Source organism: Symphodus melops, assembly GCF_947650265.1.
Source record: "Symphodus melops genome assembly, chromosome: 1".
Classification (NCBI taxonomy): domain Eukaryota; kingdom Metazoa; phylum Chordata; class Actinopteri; order Labriformes; family Labridae; genus Symphodus; species Symphodus melops.
The window spans coordinates 35,418,146-35,434,211 of NC_136691.1; the positions used below are offsets into that span (position 1 = coordinate 35,418,146).

Consider the following 16,066-nt stretch of genomic DNA (forward strand, 5'->3'; position numbering starts at 1 on the left):
TACTTAAAACACAACACAGGAAATAAACTTACAGGCAACATAGGAGGGCACAGGGAAACACACTGAAGAGTAAAATAAACACAAGACTATGAAACATTAAAACACACAAGAGAAACAATCAACACTAGGAAACAAACAGAACACTGAGGAAAGAATGAAAAGACAAAAGACAGAACCGAAGACAGAACCAAACCATGACATGGCCGGACATTAGCCAAAAAATCTAAAATACAGTATAAAGTACATACATAACATATACTATAGTAGTGTAAAACATGCATCATCAGTGAATCAAATATTAATTATACTTATTATACTTATTATACTTTGCTGGTATTTCTTGGGATCATGCTCTGTTGGAATCTGCATTGTGGCGCTTCGGGTCCGGGTACTTTTTCAGTTTGGTTCTGTCTCTTCAAGGTTCTGAACTTGTGCTTCTAGTCTCCTTCATCATCCTCCCACACTGCAGCTACAATATGATAAAAGCTATTAGAGTGTAATAATTACTGGGCTTTGCAAGGAAGGAGGAAAGTTATGGGCTTCCCTCTGAACCTGGCAAATAAAACATTGGACTGCTTCCACGAGAGCAGAGTTATGGAGCAGGGAATACATTTTAAAGGACTAGCAGAGCAACATAGCAGAGGATAAACAACTATCCATCATGCTATGAATTTAAAATGAACGCAGAGTAGACTGTGATAGAACAACGAGTTCCTCTGCAGACATGAGAGATTATTGAATCTGCAGTGTTATGAATTGATGGTGAAGAGGCATTAAAAATGCTTTTGATTATTTAAACCGTGGAAAGTCTAAGAATTAACTTACATGCTGCAAAGCTTGAATCTTATCCTCCCACCTGCTGCCTCCCATGTGCTCACTAAATGGCAGCATACCTGTTATTAAAAATAAGCAGAAGGATTTTCTTTTGTTCCCCATCCAGTCAGATCGGTTTAAGAACACCTGTCAGGGTTGTTTTGTTATCTGGTGGAGTAAAATGATCTCCCTCGGATAACAGACATTTACTTTTGCAGCACTAACCTTACCCTATATTTTTCTGAACGAGGATTTATGGACTTGTCTGAGACACTGATACACAAACAGGTCTGATATTGATCGCTTTGATCGATCTGAAACAGACTAGTGAAGTTACCAAACGAGTAAACTGCCTCACCACAAGTCATGTGTTCATTAAGTATTCAGAAAAATCCAAGGGAAATGTAAACGGATGCTACTTGTGTGGGCACACCAGCTTCTCAGGAATCACATCCAAACAATTTGCTTCAGTATGAGCACTCCTCCACCCTTACATTATTTCAGCTATGGCAAAATTGTAGACTATGACGGATAAATCATGAATTGTTTATAGATTTTTTTTTTACCTCTGATCTTTCACCTCTTAGTTATACTGTGATTCATTTTATTGCAAAGGTTTATGCTCATTTTGACTGTATGTGATGGAACACCTGAAGAGAGGCAGGAACTATTGGGAGGTGAAAGACGGGATAACATGCAGCAAAGGCTGCAGTGGAAATCTGGGAACACTGCAATGAGGACTGTGCCTCTATATAGCAGTGAGTCACAGCTATAATTCTATGCTCACTGTGCATACATATTACGACACACATCATTTTGTCTATGGAAATCAAACTGCGACAATGGTAGATTGTGCATTTAAATAATTTTTCATTCCTTTTCTATTTTCTGCTCATGAGCTGTAGCCTATGGCTGCATCCACACGCCGAATACATTAAAGACATATGATTGGTCTAACGGAACACTGAAGGGTTATATCAAAACATTTCTGTCGCTAAACTGTGAAGTTAGCTATGTTAACTTAAGTGCATTGTGTGTGTTGAATTGGAAGGAATATCAGTGGCATAGAAATAAGGAAAGGTAACCAGCTTAACATTTGGTCTCCATGAATAAGAGTGAAGTGTAGTACTAGCATAGAGGCTGCTAATGGTAGCACTGCTAGCATTTGTTATACGAAAGAATGCAGCAGCCACCTAGCTCAGGATGAATTCCAGGAGCAATCTCAAATCATAGATAGCCACCTGTTTGATCATTTTCCAAGCCCAGAAGACTCAAATATTTTCATGACACATCAGCAAACATCCATCATATGGGCTACCTTAGCTTTTTTAATTTCTCTAGTTGTTATCAGCTTTATCACTCCTGATGAGCTAAGAAGGGCTCCTGACTCTGTCAAAACTAGACATGCTGCAGACTCAAGACTGGCATTCACGGAAAGCTCCTCTGGAACAGCTTTCTCAGTTTATATTACTACAGCACAATGTTTATATTGAGCTGGAGGCCATGTTTTGTTTGTTGAGCCACTGTGATTGCACAGTAACATAGAAGATAAAGATGCACAACATGGGCTTGAATGGTTGTTATGCATACTATGACATTTTATCCTTCCGCTGCCACTGAATGTGCGATAGACCAACTAAACTATCCCCGCCCCTCTACTTTTTGCTGTAAATATATTGATTATATTGCATGTTAATTGTACTGAGAGGTAAACACAAGATACACTGCTTTGTGACTGCAATTAGATCCTGATAGCTGAATGAGAACTTTAACAGGATGAAAGGCGATTAAAAGTTTCAATTAGAGTGCAAGTAAGACACACGATCACTCATTAACGAGGAGATGAGCGGCGAAACTTCAGGCACTTCTTAGGTTTTATTCTAGCAGAAAATCTACCTTCCTATGCAGGAATACAAACAAACTTCTAGATTTGGTCCATTGCCCTCTGTCTTTGTCATATAGTCCTGATGTAAGTTGTATTCATTTTACATTTTTGAAAACTCATCATAAATCATTCATAGATGCTACAACTTTACTTTTTTTTTTTTTTTTTTTTTTAAGCTGACTGAAACACAAAACAATCTTCTTAATGAGTTACAAAAGCAAACAGCACCAGCAGCATGAAGATTGACGACTTCTACAGTTTTTTTAAAAAGCTGCCACATGGTAGGTGTCAGAGAAATAGAATAACAACAGACATGTTTTAGAGTTTCTCATTTAATAACATATGTGACTGTTGATTAAAAAAGAAAACACTTACACATGAACTAAATCAGTAAATACATAAAAGGTCTCTCATTTGTCCGGGATTGACCGGGATTGCCAAAATCAAAGCCCACCGACCATGTCTCTTAAAACCTAAGGATGACGGTATGTGATTATTCATGCTATGAGCAATAAGCATTAACTGAACAGACTAAAGATCACTGTATTGTAAATTTTGTATAAGCTTTCAATAGTCACAATGTACTACAGGCCTACACCTTTCCGGTAATAAAATGAGGATTCCTCAGTTTACAAACTTGACTCTGAGATCGAGACTGTATGCAATGTTTAAGTTTATTCAGCCAGCACTTTGAATAAATATTACAAGCTGTACTTAGCTGGTCCTCAGTCTATATCATGGTTTCATTATATGGACCATTATCTTGTCAATTTGGTGGGATTGAATCCTGTAGGGCTCATTAAGCCTTTCCTTGCTGCTAATATGGTGAACAACAATGAATTTGAGTTGTCATGCCGGCACGCGCACAGCCAAAGATCATCAATGGAAATGTGCATTTAGTAATGCTGGAACCAGTGTTATGAATGAACCTCTCAGCCATACATAAATGTCACTGGCTGTTCCAGCAATTGAAATGTGTCGCAGCTAGCAGGCAAACATGCTGTGTGTAATTTATTATCACACCAGGAGTGAGTGTGTCCATCCCTCCACTCATCTCACTGAGCCTTGTTTAAATGGGAGAGGACAAACAGAACCATCCAGAAAAGGTCAAATAGTCCAGTCTGCATGCTAATTGTCCAATATCCGTGCACAGCGGCTCCAAAGAATCAGCTCACACATCTGCACAAATAATCACCCTTTTATCGCAACTTACAGCAATATGTGTAAGTGTGACCTGAATATGCAGAGGACAAGTGGACTGTGAAGCATCTAGAGTCGTGACGAGGTGTCAGTAAAGTCCAAATAGCGTGCAAATGTTAACCCACGATGGTACACATCATAAAAACAATCAGGGGGAAAATGGTGGTGTTTTTACTTACTTACTTAATATTGGACTTTGTAAAAATATCAATAAAGATTCCATTATCTTTACATTTACGCATCATTCAAAAGTTTGTTGCCTCGAGGCAAATTTTTACCATAACAGACATGTTTAAGGATTTGATAATTTAATGCAGAAAAAAGATTTTAATATTTTAAAACACTAATTTATTTAACCTAACACTTGAACAAGTATATTTCTCTATCGTAGTGCTTAATGTCTGAAAGATTTCAGATCAAAAGTAACATTTTATATTCAGCTGTTGCTCTCAGGCAACATTGTACCATCAAGTGATCATATCAAGTCTTTACAATAAATGTTGTTTCAGTGTAAAACATTAAGTATCACCATGACCTCATGCTAATATACACCCATTTCTAACAAGCATGCACACACACGAGGAACTGCATGTACATACATGAAAAAAACCTCCTCCTTTATCAGTGCACCTCTCTGCTTCTGAAAGTCTGGAAAGCAATTACTTCCAACAGAAAAACACAGGTCGGTTGCACATGTAGAGCACTTCACTTTTAAAAAGCCAGAACAACCTCAGTGTTTGCATCAACACTCACAATGTCATCATTATATGACACCTGAGATATTCTTATTAATGCACTATAAACTCTTGTTCATGGCAAATACATTTATATAAGTGTTTCCTAATACAATATATCTGTTTTCTAACCTTGTAGGCTGGTATGGCCTTACGAGCTTTTCTAATGTTGCCTCAAGGTAACGTGACATTTTTTTTTTCATTTGATGAAATGTCATGTAAAGTTTTTGAAAATACTTATTTCACAATAATGAAGTAGGTGTCTGGATGAAAATGAGGTGAAAATGCCCTTTTCATTGGAGGAAAAATGGGGTTGTGTGGAAACAAAGTAAGCCATATTGAACCCTGTGGGTCATGTGACCACTTATTTGCATTATCATTGATTAGAATAACAGTTCCCCTCTCCTTGGGAGACTATTTTTATTTTTAAAAAAGCTCAAATAGGCTGTTTCCTGGAGGCAACGCGGTACATCAGCCTGTGATGCCTTACAGGTTAGTGACAGATCAGTCGGGAGTTTGTAAAACATTATAAACTTACTGCAAGACACAGAGACAAGGGCTCATCAACAGTGAATACTGTCACATCCTCTCGGTGGAGGCGACTTTATTGTACTGATGAGATTCCATTCCTGAAGTGTCACATCGGAAAGCTGTGTAGATCTCAAGGGTCCAATTAGTTAGCAACGGGATGCAGATTTGTGATTTTAATATCAGAAAATCAGACAGCCATGTGATGTCTTGATGTGTCGAAGAGGTGGTTACTCAATTTAAAAAACAACAGAAACAGCTGAGACAGTTTAAAAGGAGCAATGTGTAACTCTGACACGTAGCGTTTAAAATTAGTAATGTAGTCCAAAGTCAAACAATAGTGAGAGCTACTCACACAGGTATGTCGCAGACAATGAAGCTTCAGTGTTTAGCCACCTCTGTGCCGTCTTGAAACCTTTCTGCGCATCTCTCTCAATTTTTCAAAAGCATCTTCAATACGTATTCTAGTTTACTAACGGCTGTTGTGGAGATTATTAAAACTGCAAAGGCTTTTTAAGGTCGTATCAGTTTTATCTGAAAAAGTTTGTTTTCCAGTTTCCATTGCTATAGGTTTGCAGTGATAACTGTAATAATATCTGCCAAAACAAGGGGCATCTAAAATGGTCGTGTGGGGGTGCCTTAAAACCGCTTACCTTCACTTGTCAATACAAATACAGACCACACTACACCAGAATCTAAATGTAGAAGGAGAAAAGCCCGCCATTTCCACATACATACTCGTTTCCTTAATGATAAAGTAAGGTCATTTTATAAAAGGATTCATCTTCAATTTTGCTCCTTCAAGTCATATTTCTTTGTCTTGTATTGTTCTTCGTTCATTAACTTGTAGATTTTTTTCTTGTCAATCTAAAAACTCTTCCACTGACTGGCTATTTTTTTTTTTTAAAGGTTTGTTTTTGGGCATTTTTCTAGCCTTTATTGTAGAGAAGGACGATGGATAGGGTTAGGAAACTGGGGAGAGAGAGTGGGGACAGACGTGCAGGATTGACGCCACAGGCCGGATGCGAACCCGGCGTGAGGACTACAGCCTCAATACATGGGATCGCGCGCAGTGCTACTGCACCACCGGCGACCCTTATTTTGACTACTTTTAATACAGCATTGTGTCACTACCAGCTTTATTTTGTAAACGTTTTAGCTAACAGCTGCATATCTACAGATGCAGCATCTGTATTATCCTTACAACTGTTCAACATTAGCATTCATTTGGAGTTATTGTTCAGGCAGTTCAGTTAAATCTTGAGGGAAATATATCAAGCTCTCGCAGCTGAATGTTACACTGTTTTCTCCAGCTAGTAGTTTAATTTGTGTCTCTCTTTTCGAGACGTTCTGAGTTTTTACCCCTGCAGGCACAGAGCAAAGAGGATGTGGTTACAAGATACGATCTTTAGGCTGCAAAAGTACGGAGAATATCATACATTTGGAGAAAAAAAAAAGCACCCCTGTCGTCAACAGTGCCTTTTTATAAAGTTCAAAGATTGTCAATTTGAGCTTCTCTCCTCATGGAAAACTATTTTAAAAAGACACTGGTGCTCAGAATAAAATGCTAGGTGGACACAGGACCTAAGAGTAATAAAGCCTAATGAGATTAAGGAGAGGTCAAATCCAATTAGATTAAATCATTTCTAAAAAATGGCAGTTAAAAGGCTTGTCCTTCAAGTATCTATTCAAGGATAGCACACAGTCAAATGTGTGGCGCACACTGTTGCAATGAGAGGAGGGGTCAGCCTCTGTCTGGTCACTGGCTCTTTACGCTCCAGCATGTTTAATAGGAAGCAGTTACAGAGTCAGTATGTGCCAGTGGTGACTCCTGCTTGGCCTTCTCTCAGTATGTTATTCATGCTCCTTTCTCCACTGCCAGCCTGCAGGAGGGAGGCCTGATACTCTGTGCCAAGTGAAGGAGGGCCAAGTGTCGACTGAAATCTAGTTCATTGTCCCTCCGCCTCCAAAGAAGAAAGTTGTTGGAGCGTGGAACCGAGTGTCATCATCTGCTAAGATTGTTAAGATCGAAAGGAAAACGAATCCCATTTTGTGATAGAGACAGTTGGACACGGCATTTTAGAAAAAGACAAGGCAAATCCCATCCCTCCTCTTTCCTCAGTTTTTGAGCTATTTTTAAACGTAGTGTTCAAGAGTCTACCCTCAGGGGTTCCCTATCCTTTCGGCTCTTACTCACGAAACCAAATACACACAGAAACATCTGAAATCTGTGTCAAAAAACCTGCAAACCAACACAAGCCAGCAGCAATATATCGACAGCATCAGTAGCACACAAAGACTGACTTCTCTGGCAGGAGTCCAAAAACATCCCACTAACTCATTTTTGGATGACGCCTTAGTTTACATTCCACCACTGGAGACAAAGCATGATAAATAGGGCGACTGTCTGGGCTGAATAAGCAAACCCATAGCATCAGACAATGATTTACTGCACCTTCTACAGGTTCTGTGATTTAATGTATGTGCAGTAGGTAAACAAAAAAGAAGCAAAAGTATTTGCGAAAAGGGAAACAATCAGAATATTTGATCAAATCCACACTGTGATCGTCATGTCTGCAGTCAAGATATGAAAATAAAGCGTTCATCCTAATTTATAAGCTGTAAAAAGTCTTACCACTGTCACTGTTGTCATCCACCAGGATGATCTCCTTGAGCACGTGTCCTGGCGTGTGGTTGACCACACTGTGGACGGAGCGCAGGATCACTGACAGAGCCTCGTTCACGAAGATGAAGACCACGGAGATCTGAGGAAGGTCTTCTGGGTATGTCAACGTCTTACACCTGAAAAGAAAAATTAGCCAGTGTTACAACTTTTTTTTCTGTCTTTATTAGAATCTCCATCAGCACCAACCCTCTTTCTGTTGTTCAACACACATCCATTCAAATACACTTGTACAGAATAATGTAACAAACAAACAAAGACAAGCAGCAAGGCCAGCTCCAGAGTGAAAGTTCATGCAGAAGAGAAAAAAATAATTTGAAATGGCCATCCATTTCACAGAAATTCAGCAAAATATCACAAAGTCGTTGTCCTCACTAGAGATTTAAACTTCAGTCGTTCACGATTTAATTTACAAAATGAGACTGAAGAAAAATGATGACTGAAAAGGTTTCCTTTAATTTGTCTTGAAAGCACCAAGTGCTTAAGTGTATGCTGGTGTTTCTCTGACTGTCAGCGTGCTCCACAATGCTCACAGTTACGACAGCAGAGAGAGGAGTGTAGCTGCAGCTACCTAAGATGCGCTTTATATACTCATAGCATAGTTTTTATTCCTTTATGGTTGAACCTGCCTGTGGCAGATAATCCTCTGAACTCACCAAACGGAGAATCTACACGTATTTGGTGCTTGGTTGGTGTTGATTTCCAACCCTGTTACTGCGATTTATTTTTTAAAGTATCGATGTGAACCTTTGAATCAATGTTTAAGTTTACATGCCTAATCCTCATATTTTCCTTCGACTAACTTGTAATTACTTCCTTAAAAGCAGGTCTGGTGTAGAGGACCAAGCTATTTATGTATTCACACGCTCAGCTATCACAATCTTAACTTTCTAAACTGAAAAAGTGTTGTGTCCCAGAATATTGTACTCAAGGAAGGGTGCTACAGATGGTAGTTTAGCTTCAGCTGAATTAGCATCGATAAGGTGAGGAGCGACAGAGACTTGTGGGAATGAGCAAACAATTTTCATGTTTACCTTCTGTGCCATTCATTGCTAATGGTTATGTAGAAAAATGGACCACAGCCAGTTCGTTGGACAGTATAAAGCATAAAAAGTTCTTGTTATTGTTTGTACGTAGGCCCCTTTATAAGATGTTATGAATAGCTTTGGTAATTTTGCTGTTTAATTGTGCACCTTTACGGTCTAATCAATGTCACCTGTCGCAGTGTACAGGGCCTTATAATAGTTAAGCAAACAGTTACATAGCTTAACGATGGCTCAGTTCCACATTAGTGTGACAGTGAGCAAGTACATTAGCAAGGCTCTGAAAGCAGCACACCTGTGCTTAATGGGATGTAGACATAATTAACTTGATTAGTTAAGCCTGTTTGGAAAGTGAAAGGTTCATCTTTAAAGGTCAGGTAGATAGATGTGACCTCAGTCAGTCTCAAAGTTTCCGATAGTTTTGTTCATAGTAAAACTCGAGTAAAACATTCAGCATTACATTCCCAGCATGCTCAAACCAGGAAGTTTCATCCTCCCACAGGCACCCCCACTGTGTGCAAGCTGCCTTTCCTCATCTCCAAAAACAAATGGAGGTATCCTGGATAACTTCAGTTCATAAAACCAATAATTTCACTCTTCAAAGAAATCATAAAAGGCCCACATGCGTTTGATGGTAAAGCTTCAGCTCGAAGGATGGATGTTCGGTATTGTACAGAGAATACTGCTGTGGGTACAGCTTCCATATGGAAACTGTATGCTGGGGAAAAAAAGTTTCAAAGTTTTCTCCAGGGTACCAACAAAAAGTAGGCCTTTTTTTCCACAGTCTGGTAACATTTGTTGGCATGCTGCATACTTGTGGTTATAAAGAGTAACCTTGTGTGTGTTTTTAGCCTTCATGACTTTCTAGTCCTTTAATGAGTAATCCAGTTTGAGTGTATTATCTTATCCTGGTTTTAAGTAACCTGGAAAGGCTTGCTGGAACACTCCAATAAACACCTTGATTTGATTCTGGGGTACGCAAACCCCTTAGCCTCTTGTTTCTAGACACTATATGCTGTGTTTTCCGATGGGCAAAAAAGTTAACTAAGTTTGCATTCTAAGTTAAATGTGTTAGTATGGTAATATTGCTTATTACAGCCATAGTTGTCTTTGATCATTACCCAAAGTATGTGATATTTTAACCAAAAAATCTGCCTAAATTTTAGGTCAGAAGATCATTAAATTGATCAAGGCAGAGAAATAACCACATTATGCATCCGTTACTAATGGTTAAACAGAGATGCCAAATCCTGTTAGAGTGTGAAATGGATTAGCTCCCAGCCAGCCAAAAAAAAACACACTAAGTTCATCCTCTGATGTGGGAAAAATTCACACAGAAATGAAGTGGCTAGAATGGCTGGTTAAGTAAAGCCAACGTAAAAAATCTAAAACGTGCCTCAAAAAGGCTAAGTTCTTTCTGACGAGAAGTCAGGTTGTATAAAATGACCCCTATTCTTAGTGTATTTAACATCATCTTATTATAATGTTAAACCCTGTGAGTTTATGGTCTTAATCTGTAGTTACGAGTCCTGTTTATTACAGCATCATCTTGATGATAACATTTTTTTTTTTTTTTTTACAGTTAATGGTTTAAAGTGCTGGATGAATGCCCCTTGACACTGCCTGATTAATAAAGTCTTTTTTTAAATGATTAGATGACTAAAAAATGCAACAGGCCATGCAAAAGAATATGGACAACGTTTACTCGATCTGTCTTCCCTCACACACTTAGTCTCAATGATGAATAAAATCAATCTTTGAGCTACATATCAATATTAGTATCTTTATAAATATTAAAGTGAATCTTAGAGCTACTCAACTTCAACAATCAGTCCTTCCTGTTTCATCTTAACAGTGTTGGGTCCAGCCAGGATGGCAAAGTTCAGGCTGTGTATGTTTGGAGAACTACGACAAAAGACTCTTTATCCCAGCATGCCTTGCAGGTACTCCCAGAATGCCTTGCCACACCTAACACATAGGTGTGAAGTCTGGGAGGTATAAAGCCGGCCATGCCCCATTGTTCACTCTCTTTCAAACGTCGTCTGGCAACGTCCGAGGATACCCAACTCTGTTCCTGTTTCCAGCACGCTGCTCTTTGTTTAAAAGTTTTGGCGCGCAGCTGATCCAAGGCCTTGAAGCACACCGACGTCCTAATTTCCGAGCCTAGATCATCCACTTGAACGCATCTCAGAAGTATAGCGTTCTATTTCTCCCGTATCAAAACGGTATTGAGAGAGACTGTAAGGATTACGTCTCGTTCCGTCCTTTAAAGAAAGGACACCCACGGAGATCACCTTTGATTAATAATTAAATAAACTTAATTATTAATTTATTTTGACAATCAAATTTTACTTCATAAAACCCAACATAACAGTTGGTCAGGTATTCGCTCCTGAAAATTCCCAACATAATGATGCAGCCCATGTGAGGTCCTTAATAAACCAGCTTTGTTACATTGTTTGTTCACAGTGATCCAAACGTTTTAATCCTAAAGTGATTCTTCTAAGGGAAATTCTCTTTTCCTTGGGAGATTACTTTTGGTTGTTTTTAAAGCAAAGCAAACATCAAGTTGTGTGTTAGTTGTGCTGCTGCGTGTTGATGAGTGAGTAGTTTGATAATTTTTGTGTGCTTATTGTTGTTGGAGACAACAAGTTAGCCATTTGTTCAGTCAGGAGTGTAACTTTAAAATTGTTACAGAGCCAGCTGCCTGAGAGGTGTGTCTTCCCCCAATCCTCAAAAGGACTTGAGGTGTGAATGCTCGCACCTAGCTGCCAGGACAGACTGCACTGATCCGGTTTAGAACCTTAGGTCAGAATTGCCTCCTGCTGACTTTTATATTGCAGCTTCACAAACAGTAATCCACTAAGGTATTCTGTTTTACCACATCAACATTAACATTAACATGGGTACCAAGACTTCTTGTTATCCAGGAGCTAAGACTCCTTTTGGATCAGACCACCACACATCACCAAAAGAAACTGTTGCTGGTCTGACGCAGCTCTCCTTAGAGGGGATTGCCAACCTGAACAGCTATTTCATTAACATTTGTAAGAACACCTTGAGAAAGGTAGGTGACCAGGCCAACCCCCGAGCCAAGATCACCCCCAACAAAGACAGAATGTCTGCGAAAGACATTCAGCAGCCAGGGACCAAGGCCCCCTGTGGATCAGACGATCCACCCCCTCAGGTTGGAGTTGCAGGTTTGAACCACGTCCCTTTAAAGGTCAACAGTCTGAACACCTCCACCCTCAGCACAGGCGAAGATAAATTAAATGAGTCGGTTGAGTATATGACTCATCTAACAGGGAAACCACAGTACACATCTTCAAATGTTCTGGCCAACTTCTCCTCCCTTTTCAGCGCAAATCATATTTGCAGCAAAAGAGACACCAGGCACAGCTCGCCCAGGTGCAAGAAGATAACCAGATCCTAAAGGACGGCTTCAAAAGGATGCAGGATAAACTTAAGACCTTGCAAGTCGAATGCAAGGCCCTGCAGGAGGAGAATAAAATACTGCAAGAAGGCTGCAGGTTAGCCAGACATAAAGAAAGTGTCATGGTACCCGGAATTCAGGAGGAGCAGGTACGCACCGCAGCCCCCACGCCAGCTGAGGAAGCCCTACACAAGGGATGGGATACTGAACCAGATCCCTGGAGGAAGGAGACAGACATGTTGGACGACCAGAGGACTTATGAGTCTTCAGACGACTCAGGCAACTCCCACCAGGCTGTTCCTCATGGTTTACGGACCAGACAGAGTGTCAGCGCCTCAATGGAGACACTCCAGCCAGAGGTCCAATCCCTGCCGAAAGAGAACAAATCTCTTTGTCAGCACCGACAAACAGCAAAGCAGAAGGTGTTAGACATGTTTGAATTAATTCAGGGAGCCACGTCGTCAGGATACGACTTTGATCGTGCACCAAGCCCCTTAAAAAATCAAACGCCCCTGCTGAAAAAGCTCAGTAGAAAACCGAGCAGCCAGGTTAGTCTAATGACTAAACAAAGTCTTGTTCCCCCTGTCAATCCTGAACAGAAAGATTTTGACTGTAGAGCCCCTCCCTTTGACAAAACGCTCCAGTATATTGACAGCTGTCACACCTTTTCACACCTTCACAGGTTTGAATCACCCCATGGGAAGGGGGGTGACATCTCAGCCCCCTCAGGCAGAGATTACAGCAGGCCCTCTCCTACTACCTGCAGGTTCCCACACATACACCCTGAGCGTCACAAAGGTGACGTAGCACTTGAAGGCAACGAATTGCCTCGTGCTATGAAGCAGTCCAAGAGACCACGTCACCGGCAGAGAAGACGACAGAGCCAGGGGGGTGAAGGGTTGAGCCAGCCATAGGGTAGGTTCCAGCCTGAGGAGTCAATCACTGACAGACCCAAGAGGAACTCTCGGGATGGCCGACGCCTAAGACAGAAGGGTAGGTATAACCAGAGTTCCCAAGAGGCACTCTCGGGATGGCCGAAGCCTAAGTCAGAAAGGTAGGTATAACCAGAGTTCCCAAGAGCTTCATAAGGAAGCAGGTCTCGGCAGTGAAATGACTAGCACAATTCCGAGGGGGGTGATAGCTGGGGTAAGACAGTGGCAGGCCTCCAGCCCTTACAAAGAACCAGGTTCTGACTCCACATTGGGGAGGCGTGAGTAGCTCCCGTTTCAAAATCCAGTAACTCTACTCACGCTTTTGTTGTTGTTGTTTTTGTTTTGTTTTGTGGCCTCACACCCATAGTGAGACTCTACATGTACATGTACATTACACACTGACATGCCACAAACACACACAGGCTTTCTCCTGCCCAGTCAAGGAGTTAGCCCACACATCTACACATGAAACTCTTCTCTTTCTCTCTTCCTCTTGTTTGTTTGTTTCATGTGTTTTGTCCAAGAATGCACCTTGAGCAGCAAAGCTTCGCTAATGTCTGATTATGTTTTGATGTTTAGCGTTAGACATAGTTAGACAGTCTGCCCAGACTTTGCCTCAATGCCTGCCCAGACCAAATGCCTCTTGAATTTATGGACTGTTTGCCAAATTAACTTTTGTACAAGTATCTCCAAAGCACGTGGACTGGTGGCCCATAGTGCCCTGAAGACCATGACCTGCATCCCGCTCTTCAGGCCAGGGGGGATGTTGGGTCCAGCCAGGATGGCAAAGTTCAGGCTGTGTATGTTTGGAGAACTACGACAAAAGACTCTTTATCCCAGCATGCCTTGCAGGTACTCCCAGAATGCCTTGCCACACCTAACACATAGGTGTGAAGTCTGGGAGGTATAAAGCCGGCCATGCCCCATTGTTCACTCTCATTCAAACGTCGTCTGGCGACGTCCGAGGATACCCAACTCTGTTCCTGTTTCCAGCACACTGCTCTTTGTTTAAAAGTTTTGGCGCGCAGCTGATCCAAAGGCCTTGAAGCACACCGACGTCCTAATTTCCGAGCCTAGATCATCCACTTGAACGCATCTCAGAAGTATAGCGTTCTATTTCTCCCGTATCAAAACGGTATTGAGAGAGACTGTAAGGATTACGTCTCGTTCCGTCCTTTAAAGAAAGGACACCCACGGAGATCACCTCGCTCGACGGAGGACACGACGGCCCTGCTCAACCCCACTGGACACGCACCGCCATCACCTTACAACTGCAGAAAGGCCGCTCCAGAACCTCTTTTCTTCCTTTCATCAACCGTGGACAAACGGTTACAAGTGAGGCTTAGCTAGGTCTGGGCAGTTAGATATAGAGAGTGTGTTTAATAACTGAGTTATTATGGTGAAACGGTGATAATATTTGCTTGGTGTTTGACCACTGTGTCTTAGATTTTACCAGAGTAAAATCTCCTTTGTTCTCTTTGTTTGACCACTGTGTCTTAGATTTTACCAGAGTAAAATCTCCTTTGTTCTCTTTGTTTGACCACTGTGTCTTAGATTTTACCAGAGTAAAATCTCTTTTGTTCTCCTTATTTGTGCCGCTGTGTCCCGGGTGTTTATCTGTGAGCTCCCACGTCATAACCGGGTAATAGACTCACTATCAGAAAGACTAGTGTGAACGCCGTCTGATACAAATCCGGCCACTAGCTTCTGGTACGCGACGTAAACTGTGCTCTGAGTTGTGGTGAGCTCCAGTCCGAGATTGAGCTGTCGAGGTGCGTTGTTTTCTCTCGCTCTCTCGCCTTTACACACACACCTTTCGGTAAACGCACACACATAGAGACCTGTGGCTTTCCAGACGCTGCTGAAACGTAAATCACGTTCTGTGTCCGCCATCACGTGACCACGCGTGGTCGCCGCCATTTTTGATCGCTGTCTGTCTGTCTCTGTCTGTCCCTCCCCCTCTCACTCTCACACACACACACACACACACATACACACACACACACACACACACACATGTGCCACGCTTGTTTGTTCTGTTTGTTACTTGTAGTTTGGTTTATAATGGTTGTTTGTTTGATTGAGTTTCATTGATTAACTTGATGTTGCTTTGTTAAATAAATTCTATTATATCTTAAAAAGTCGTTGTTTGTGATCACTGTGAATTTGCTTTGTGACTTAGGATTTCACACCTTCAATTAAATACAGATTATTAATTATTAATGATATTGGTATTTAATTAAATAATTTGAGACTGATATTTGTAATATTTTGGTTGTTCCCTGTTTACAGGGTGGTGCCCCGAGGTTTATTAAACGCAGTTTAATAACAATTATTGATTTAGATTAATAATTAAATAAACTTAATTATTAATTTATTTTGACAATCAAATTTTACTTCATAAAACCCAACATAACAGTTGGTCAGGTATTCGCTCCTGAAAATTCCCAACAACAGTATGCTAATAATGTTAATATTAGACTGTTCAGTCAAATATCATACTCACACGTACTTTTACCACTATTACTGATATTGCAACTATAAATCTATCTCATTCATTGTTGCTGCTCTGTTTATCCAGCCCATTTTCCAAACCCAGCACAGTTTCAAAAGATGGCTGATCACCAGGTTCTGTTCAACGTTTCTGCCTGTTAGAGGACGTTCTTCCTTCCTTCCTCTGTAACGTTGCAAAATGCTGCTTCGTGCTCATGTTAGCTCAAGTGTCTCGAGATAACGTTTGCTTTACAATGAGGCTAAATGAATAGAGATATATTGACAATCTTGAATCAGACCAACGTCATGTCCTTTCTAGAAA

At 40.8% G+C, this 16,066-nt stretch overlaps 1 protein-coding gene across 1 annotated transcript in view; it reads right to left on the reverse strand.

Moving 5' to 3' along the window:
• galnt9 (polypeptide N-acetylgalactosaminyltransferase 9) overlaps positions 1-16,066 on the reverse strand; it is a 94,787-nt gene that overhangs the window by 59,756 nt on the left and 18,965 nt on the right. The window contains exon 3 of the mRNA XM_079348002.1: positions 7,796-7,962. Coding sequence (XP_079204128.1) covers positions 7,796-7,962 — 167 coding nt within the window. The remainder of the gene's footprint in view (positions 1-7,795; positions 7,963-16,066) is intronic.